At 38.7% G+C, this 9,829-nt stretch overlaps 1 protein-coding gene across 1 annotated transcript; it reads left to right on the top strand.

The window, feature by feature from the left end:
* The first annotated feature begins 8,044 nt into the window (after positions 1–8,044).
* LOC119743242 lies at positions 8,045–9,478 on the top strand. Its single transcript, XM_038219646.1, has one exon. The coding sequence runs from the start codon at positions 8,045–8,047 to the stop codon at positions 9,476–9,478; it is 1,434 nt and encodes a 477-aa protein (XP_038075574.1).
* Positions 9,479–9,829: the final 351 nt, after the last annotated feature.

Below are 9,829 nucleotides of genomic sequence, written 5' to 3'. Positions count from 1 at the left end.
AATGATATGAGCCTAACTGAAGTTATACAGTAATACATGACAACTGCATTTAATTTTTTCCCCCAAGTTAACTAGAACCAAACACTTCAACATTTTTATCTGAACGCGGACGGCCGGACAGACGTCCCGACGGACGGACGGGCGGGCGCCCGGACAGACGGACGGAAATTGGTATTACATAGGCTCGCATCTGCTTCGCAGCTCGCCAAAAATCAGAACAAAAACAATGCTTTTCCGCTTTCACAACAGAAACAATGCTTTTCCGCTTTCAAGCGTAAAACAAACTCGTAAAAAATATCAGAACAAAAACAATGCAGAAAAGCGTAAAAGAAAAAAAAACAAGAGCTATGCCTGTTCGATTAACAGAACATAAGCTTGTCCGCAATTTTTTTTAATATGCATATTCAAGAAATATATTTGAAAATGAATAAGGCAATTTAAAAAGACATGTATATTTTTATCCTCGGAGGCTGCCTGACCTACAATTTAGACGTGAGCGTCGGGAACAATTGTCAGGTCTGGGAACCAGACTAGCCCGACCTAAACAAATTGCAATAGAATTTATTTTAATGCTATCACGCTAAGGAAATATCACTATGTAACATACTGAAAATGTAATTTCATCAAAGAGTGGAAAAGTGCTTTTATTCACTTTTTCGCTACTAATTTTTCATCATACATAAACAGTCCGTTACCCGTCAGAAAATCCGTTCACATCACATATGAGACTCCGCGAGACACGACTGACCACAGCAGACGACTTTTCTATGTCCACCAATTATTAACATTTATGGTAATTTACACTGTCGCCAAATACAAAAGGATATTTTCTTGAAAAAAATCAAGAAATTTGATTTTTTTTTCTGCCCGAATTATTTATTGGTTAAAATACATCACTTTGTGCTCAATGAACCATTTGTTTTAGGGAAAATCTGTGCATGGTCTATTCGAAACAATTCAGGCCGGGCGATGATATACACACAGAGATCCATTAAAAGTTAAAAGTTAAGTGTCTACGCGAATAGGCCGGAGTCCAATTTTAAAAATTGGGGAAAATATGCGAAATCCAAGATTCATGTGTTCGTTTGTGATAAATTTAGGTCATTGGCATAACTGACAATTTACGTATAAAAAAATTAATGTATACTCAAAAAACGTTAATGAAGACAAATTTACTGGACTAAAATCTTGCAGTGAAAATTTAGCTGATTTCTGGGCTTTACAGAAAAGAAATTTAATAAGCAGAGTGACAAGTATTTTACCTCTACAAATAATAAAAGTGCCCCCAGATCAAAGCCTTAGGACGGGCGGGGGGGGGGGGGTTGGACCATGCCATTGAGATATTTTTGTTTAACAAGTAATTAAAACGCGAGGACTGTTCCATCCAAAGAATCATTTCGTCGGGACTCAAGCATGCGTTTCTGGAGTAATGAATTTCACTCTTGAGAGTACAAGAATCGATGTATCAATCAATGTTCATACCTCGATCAGGATCTTCACAGATTAACTGTTTAAATTACAAAATGTATTTATAAAAAAATTGTGACGTATATGCTCAGCTTATTAACGGAAATACATCTGTTTCTCATCAACATCATAGACATTTTTGTTTTAATTGTGATCAAAGTGTTTTCACATGTTTTGTTTCATATTCATTACTGTGGTCTGATCCGTGATAATGCTGGTAACAGCAAAAAGATCTGGAGTTGCCTTAAAGAAGTTACCCCGAAGCAAGGCCGTATTCTCCCCAGTTCGATTGAGTATGTCTACCGGCTACCGCTTACTTTTTTTTGGGGGGGGGGGGTATTTCTTCTAAGCTGTCAAGGGGATATGGGAAAAAAATATCTCTCCTTCAGCAAACTTATTCTGTAAGACTGATTTTAACTGGTATGAACAACTTATAAGTTATATGTCGTATGTACGACTAAATATATCGACAGGGTACGACATATTTCGACAGGGTACGATTAATATCATCGACAGGGTACGACATATATGTCGACAGGGTATGACATATCAAACACATGACATAATGTCGACAGGTGCCGGTACGACATATATGTCGTGCATATAAGTCGAGTCGACAGGGTACGATATATGTCGCATACGGCAAAGTCGTATATAAGTACGACTTAATATCTCGTGTGTACAAAATATGAATTGTAAATCATATGTTCGACTTGTTTGTCGATTATGTCGTACATACAACATATTTTGTGAGAACGACTTGTATCTCGTACGATTTACATCTACGACTTACATGTCGTACGTATGTCATAGGTACGACATACGATTCATATGTACGCGTTAAAATACATGTGTCGTACGTATGAGATGTATGTTGCACATGGTACGAATTCAGAGAGATTATTTTTTTTCACCATTTCATTCATTCATTCATATTTATTTCCACTTAATCATTTTGAAGGGAAAATAATGTAGATAACAGGATAAGATTAAGCGGTGGGCCTCTCCAAAAAGCAAGCTTGTCAAGTGGAGAAGTCCATTATGTGTAGAAAAAAAAATATATTAAATACATTTGTACCTTTAACTTAACTACACAATGAAGTACACTTTAAGTTACACAAACACACATATACAAGGGACCAACACAAACGGGACAAGACAAAACAAATCAAGTACAATCAGAACCTACATGGGAAATCATAAGAAGAATATGTTCACAGCAAATACTAAGTAAAACTAAAATTAAGCATTAAGCATTATTGTAACTTTCCATAAGCAGAGACTTTAGCTTCTTCTTAAGTAAAGGCCTACTACTACTTGTGTTGCCCCAAGCAAGAATACCATAGGAGATATACGGCAAAATCAAAGCGTTGTAGATGCTATATAGAATTTGAAATGGAAAAAAATATTTCAATTTGCTAATAACACCTACATTTCTGTAAATTAATTTACATATATGATTTACATGATAATTCCAAGATAATTTGTCATCAATAAATAGACCAAGAAATGTAATACAATTTGTTTGATTGATTGTTAAATTATCAAATAATACGTCAGTAGGAATCGAATCAACTGTGTTACTAAATAACATAAAACAAGTCTTATCAATGTTGAGAGATAATTTGTTGGCTTTGATCCATTTAGAAACAGAAATTAGCTCTAAATTAACCGTATTAATAAGTGTGGTCAGATTACTATGAGTATAAAATAAGTTGGAATCATCTGCGAATAAAATAAATGACAGGATCCTAGGGGATTTATCAAAATCATTTATGTAAATAGAAAAAAGCAAAGGTCCTAATAGAGATCCTTGTGGAACTCCACATAGTAGATCTTTAGTAGAAGACTGATTGTCATTAAAATAAACAAATTGTTTACGGTTAGTGAGATAATTCCTGAACCACTCCAAGGCAATTCCTCTAATTCCATAAAAAGAAAGTTTAGCCAAAAGGATGTCATGACAGGCTCGTTTCTTGCAGTTAATTCATACAGGTGCTTATAGATACGAGTTAACCTGCATTCGATTAAATGGGTACGATGTGACCTGGGTCCGAGTTGACCTGTTCCCTACATTCGCTGTCAGAATAGCACGGGCAGGTAGCGGCGTGATAATGTACGCTGTTGCACCGGCAAAACGTCGGCGGACTGTCTTGAACTGTCCAATTCGCAATACATTGGAAATAGTATCATTTTGAACAATTGTTCACTCATATAGCGGCATATTTCATTTGTTTGTAATAAACTGAAGAAATGGTTTAAAATGGGATTGAAATACCTGGACATACCATGGTTTGAGTGAACATACATGTATATGTACATGTACGTGGTGTATACAGTAATTTGCGGGTCATGAATATGAATGTCGCGGGTCAAAGTTTAAGGGCTTTGATTGTATATCGTGTAATATATGCGCATCAGAAATTCTCGGCCGATTTCGGTCGAAACTATAAAGAAACACATTAGGAATTCGCCACGGTTGCGTCAAGGCTATCTTCCGCCTCGACTTACTGTACGGCTGTTTGCGGAAGGGTGTGTGGGGCGTACGTACATGCACACAAAGCACACGCAAGGGTCGTTGGGGCTAACGGTATAGTACAACATTGTGTCGCTGCGCGCGGTGTGCGGTAGCGGGAACAAGCTCATATGGGAACAAGCTGATAGCCTTGGTCAAGGCTACCTTGATGTAGATCTCTAGCTTGCTGAATACAAATCGTCTTGTTTTAAATTATGATAAAACCAAAAGGATGGTCATAGGATCTAGAGCAAAACTTACAGACGTTGTCGATTTCAGAGTAGAATAAATATCATTGTTCTTAAAAGAGTACATAAAACCAAATATCTAGGTGTGATCATTGATGATGGGATGAAATGGACCTATCAGATAGACAAGGTTATGAGTACTGTACAAGCAAAATTGGGTATTATTCGCAGGGTGAATATATATATTCCGGCATATATTACGGCTGACTCTGTCAAATTACTTTATAATGCATTTATCGTACCCCATTTTGATTACTGTTCGCAAATCTGGTCAGAAAGATTCAACATGCACACAGACAAGCTGTATAAACTCCAAAAACGTGCTGCCAGATTAATTCTATGTAAAGGATATGGTACTCCTTCAAGTGCACTATTTAATACGACTAGGCTGGATGCCATTACAAAAACGATTTTGCTACCTGCGGGCAGTACTCATGTACATATGTACCTACAATCTTGCCTCTACCTACCTGAAAGAAGATTTCATTAAGATAACTGACATGCACCATCACTCCACGAGACAAGCAACTGATGACACCCTGTGTTACAACTGATGTAGTAACCAACGGATAATGTATCACCAACCGATAATGTATCACAAATTGACTGATACTGTATCACTAACCGATAATGTAGCAAAAATTGACTGATAGTGTAGTAGAATTTGTATTCGATAATGTATCACGTGTCGACGGATAATGTAACTACAAAATAACTGTATCCGATAATGTATCACCACTGAACGGATACTGTATCAACCGATAAAGTACCAAAAATCAACCGATAATGTATCAAAAATCAACCGATAATGTATCAGTACGGGGAAAAGGTGTACACAAATGTTTGTTTTATGTCCTATGTATCCCGCCCCACTTTTTGACCGTGGAAAGGGGTCTGGGCTATTGGATCACCCCACCGCCATTCTTTTGCATTTAGAGAAAAAAAAGCAGATTTTGAGGTGTTTTTCAAACTTTCCAACCGCCGAAATGCATTAAATGGTACTGAGAAAGGGAGAAAAAGCACAAAAAGCTTGAAATGTGCTAATACATCTGTATCATGAACAGCGCCCCCAGTGTCATGTGGTCTCCCCCCGTCAGTTTTTTTTTATTTTACCATGGAGCTATGGGCTCCGTGCACAAGTGCCCCTTTAACGGCCAGAAACGGAGAGTTGGGGCAGGACCTAGACTGGTCCCGGTCCATCCACTGCGTATTTTGAATGATGCAAAGTTATTGGGGGAGGGAATAGTCTGTGAGACCATCGCAAGTTAAATTGAACGTATGCGCGCGCCGACGTTGCCTGACAATCATGCGAAGACGCTGCGGCTAATAGCCTTGGCACATTCTGAAAGTGGCGTTGAACTTTGCGCGGGAACCAGTACAGTACAGTTCGCACATGCTGTGTCCCGTCCATTGATCTCCATACATGGTGCTCTCAAAAGTGGTAAAACGCGCCCTCTTGGGTTGGAGCACGGAGCCCAAACGGAGGCCAAGTGTCCGGAGAAAAGAACTTGTCCACTTTTCGGCGCGGATGTGCGAATGCAGTTAAAAAATATTCTTAATGATAAACTTTCCCGAGTGGGGACTTATCATAGCAAAGACACTTATTAGACTTTAACCCTAAAGGGGCCGGGGGCGGAATCCGCCCCCCCCCTCAACATTTTCCGTGATAGCCTCTAAAAAAAATTTTCGCGACCCGAGCTGTTTTGACTTTTTGGCCTTGAGCTTTGCGAATCTTTTGATACCAAAAACATAAAAATTGGACCACGGGTTGCCGCGTAGCGAAAAAATTTCCGGCGCTACGCGCCGTAAAAGCTGAATTTTCGCATATACGTCGTGTACACAGAGCAGAATTGCCATTCGTACATACGAATAATTAATTAGCCATAATTCCAAAACCCTTTGACCTATAGTCATAAAATTTCTTGGGTATGTTTAGGAAGAGTTGCTCTATGCATGTGCCGAGTTTCAAAATTGTTCGTCACTCGATGGCAGAGATCTTAGGCCCCCCCCCCGGACTGAGAGATGGTTAAAATTACCCGGCCCCTTTAGGGTTAATTAATTGCAAAATTGCAATATTTCCACCTTTTCCAAATATACTGATACGTTATCGGTTGATTTTTGATACATTATCGATTGATACAGTATCCGTTCCGTGGTGATACATTATCGGATACAGTTATTTTGTAGTTACATTATCCGTCGACACGTGATACATTAGCGGATACAAATTTTACTACACTATCAGTCAATTTTTGCTACATTATCGGTTAGTGATACAATATCGGTCAATTTGTGATACATTATCGGTTAGTGATACGTTATCCGTTGGTTACTACATTATCAGTTGTAACACCCTGTTCATTCCTAAATACAAATCAGAGTGCATAAAGCATAGTCTTTTTGTTGCTGGGGCTACTGTCTGGAATAGTTTAAATAAAGAAACACAATCAGCAGCCTCAATTGGTTATTTTATAGTTTTAATTGTACGTTTTTTTAGCATGTTAAGTGTACTCATTTTTATTGTCTTTATCACTTACAATTTTTTTTTTGGGGGGGGTGTTTGTTCGGTGTTTGTTTGTTAGGTCTGTTTGTAGGTTGGTTTTTTTTTTGGGTGCTGGGGTGTTGGGGTGTTTGTTTGTTGGCTTGTTTGTTTGTTTGTTGGGGTGTTGGGTGTTTGTTGTTCGCTTGTTTATTTTGTTTTTGTTTCTTAGCATGTTAACGGTACTCATTTTTACTGTTTTTATTATTTACAATATTTTTTTTAACTTCGTTTTCGTTTATATTTGCAGGCAATTTTACACACTTTTAATTATTTAAATTGTTAGCCATCTAGCCATCAAATAAGGCGTAACGCAGGCAGATCATGTACTTGACATACATGTTCCGGCAAATTAGCTTGGCACTTATCGTGCATTGAAAACTGCAAAATTTCATTCAACTTCAATAGCCTTGTAAAACACCAGCAGTCTTATCACTTCCACCCACACAACATGTACGTACGTACATACACCTGTTCGCGAAATTTGCTCACTTTATCCGTTTTTGCCTTTTTGGGACAATGTGTTGATGTTATGAACTTTCATTAAAAACGAAAAAATGTTGATACACAAAGGCTGGTTGGATTGTCATAAAACTTGGTGGGAGGTATGTTAATGTCATTTGCATGTAAAATCCGAAGTGATTTCATAATAACATTATCGATTTCTTTGCGATTTTTTTATGAATTTTCAAATATATTTCTTTACTATATATTGTTTTTCATGCGGAAAAGGCTCGTGTTTTGCTAATCAAATAGACATAGTTCTAGAGGGTTGTTGTTGTGGTTGCTGTTGTGATTGCTGGTGCAGTTGGAGCATACGCACGTTAAATATGTGATCATTTTTAGGGTCAATCTGGAGATGAAAACTTCGTAACACTGCAAACACGATGGGCAAAATGGGTTGATATGTAGACATTGTTGGTCAACTTATCAACAGGTTGAAACTCTTGGGCAAATTTTTCGCAATTGTTGGAACATTTTTACCCCAATTGGGTTATTTCAAACCAATGTTGGGTTAAATTATATTACCCAACAGTGTTTTACCCATTATTTTTTTTACAGCGTACGAGTACCGCCATCGCCAGTCACAGTGCCGGCAGTGTGGTCAGCTATGCTGAACAGCTTGCCAAGAGCTCGCAATTGGTGTCTTCAGGAAATGGGGAGCCAGACATTTACATGGTTCCTTTTAAGAAGGAGTCAGTTTCTACGTCACAAACATTCTGTAGTTACAGTTTCGGTGTGCAATCGGGGATGCACTCACATCACAAGGTAATAATGGTCGTTGGTGCTACAGGCACCGGTAAAAGTACCCTAATCAATATGATGATCAATTACATCTTGGGGGTGAAGTGGGAAGATAACGTCAGATTTAAGCTGGTAGAGGAACGAGGGTCTCGATCACAGGCTTACAGTCAAACACAAAATATAACATCGTACACAATCCACAACAATGATCACATAAACCTTTCCTACACGTTGACACTCATTGACACGCCAGGGTTCGGCGATACTGCAGGTATTGAGCGCGACAAAGCCAATGTTGATAAGATCAAGGACTTTTTCTCTAACTCTACGGCCCATGGTGTGGATCACATAGATGCTGTAGGATTTGTTGTTCAGTCTTCACAACCACGTCTCACCCCAGCACAGAAGTATGTATTTGACTCGATCCTTTCCGTTTTTGGAAAGGATATCGAGGCAAATATAATGATGCTCATCACCTTTTGTGACGGGTCACGACCGGTAGTCCTCGATGCAGTTACAGAGGCAAATCTACCGTTTGGTAATACGTTCAAGTTCAACAACTCGGTACTATTTGCTAGTCAAAATCAGTTTGGCATAGGGTACTGGGAAATGGGTTACACAAGTATGCACGAGTTTGTTTGTGTTCTTGACGGCCTACAGCCTCAAAGTCTTACTCTCACAGTAGAAGTTCTGAGGGAAAGAAAACGTTTGGAGATTGCTCTTCAAGGGTTGCAGGAGAAGATTCAGTTTGCTCACGAACAGACGGAGCACTTTGAAAACATGAAACAATTGTTTAAAGAACATGAACAGGAAATAGAAGCAAATAAGTCTTTCATATTCAAGGGTACCGTTGCCAAACTTGAAAAAATTCCAAATCAGACAAGTGGCTCCACAAATTGCACCCAGTGCCGCTTCACCTGTCATCACCCATGTACCTACTCTCAAGCAAAGTTTTTGTGCCGTGCAATGACGTGGATGGGTTATTGCACTGTTTGTCCTGACAAGTGTTCCTCAGGCGTCCACGTTCACGAGTACTTCAGATATAATTGGAAAATGGTAAACGAGGTACAAACGTATGATGATTTCGAGAAGCAATGTAGAAGCGCAAAGGGGCGAAAACAAACCTTTGAAGAAGTGTTAAAGAAAGTCGAAGCTGATAGGGACGATGCGGAAACTGCTGTGCATGAGTTGATCAGGGAGTCTCACAAATGTACCCAGCGCCTTGAAGAGATTGCCCTCAAGCCTAATCCCATGGGAATAATAGAGTACATAGACATGATGATTGAAACTGAGAAGGCAACCAAAACTCCAGGTTGGGAGAAAAAAGTTGGGTATCTAGAAGCAACTAAACGCAGAGAAAACGCTAAGGATGTAATAGCTGAAGCTCCAGATACATCGCGCAATGCCGTGGCGAGGTTGTATAACAAATTAAAGCACAAATTGGGTTTTAGTGGTGCGGCATAAACCCAACATGCTGTGCAATAAGTGATAAAAGCATGGAATTTCGCAGGTTGGTTTTTCATGCCATTAAGAAAATATGGAGGAATTTCATATTTGACCTCTGGTAACCTTTGAGGAGTCAATGAGCTGTACATACTCTATTTATAACTTTGTTCTTCAAATCTTCACTTTCCTATGAACCAAATCTATGTCATAACGGTCTTCATATAATAAAAATAATGATCAGATGTGGGAACAAATTATATCTGACCTCTGGTAACCTTTGAGAGGTCAATGACTTTGGAAAACTTGTTTATAGCTATTTGTTATATTTATTCTTTAAACCCATCTTTTTTCACGATTAATTTCTAAATG

This window comes from Patiria miniata, unplaced genomic scaffold (assembly GCF_015706575.1).
Source record: "Patiria miniata isolate m_02_andy unplaced genomic scaffold, ASM1570657v1 HiC_scaffold_6, whole genome shotgun sequence".
In the NCBI taxonomy this organism is placed as follows: Eukaryota; Metazoa; Echinodermata; class Asteroidea; order Valvatida; family Asterinidae; genus Patiria; species Patiria miniata.
This window is presented reverse-complemented; position numbering and strand designations above follow the sequence as displayed.

Coding starts and splice junctions, on each gene's coding strand:
- LOC119743242 (XM_038219646.1), top strand. CDS start 8,045: ATGGTCGTTGGTGCTACAGGCACCGGTAAAAGTACCCTAATCAATATG.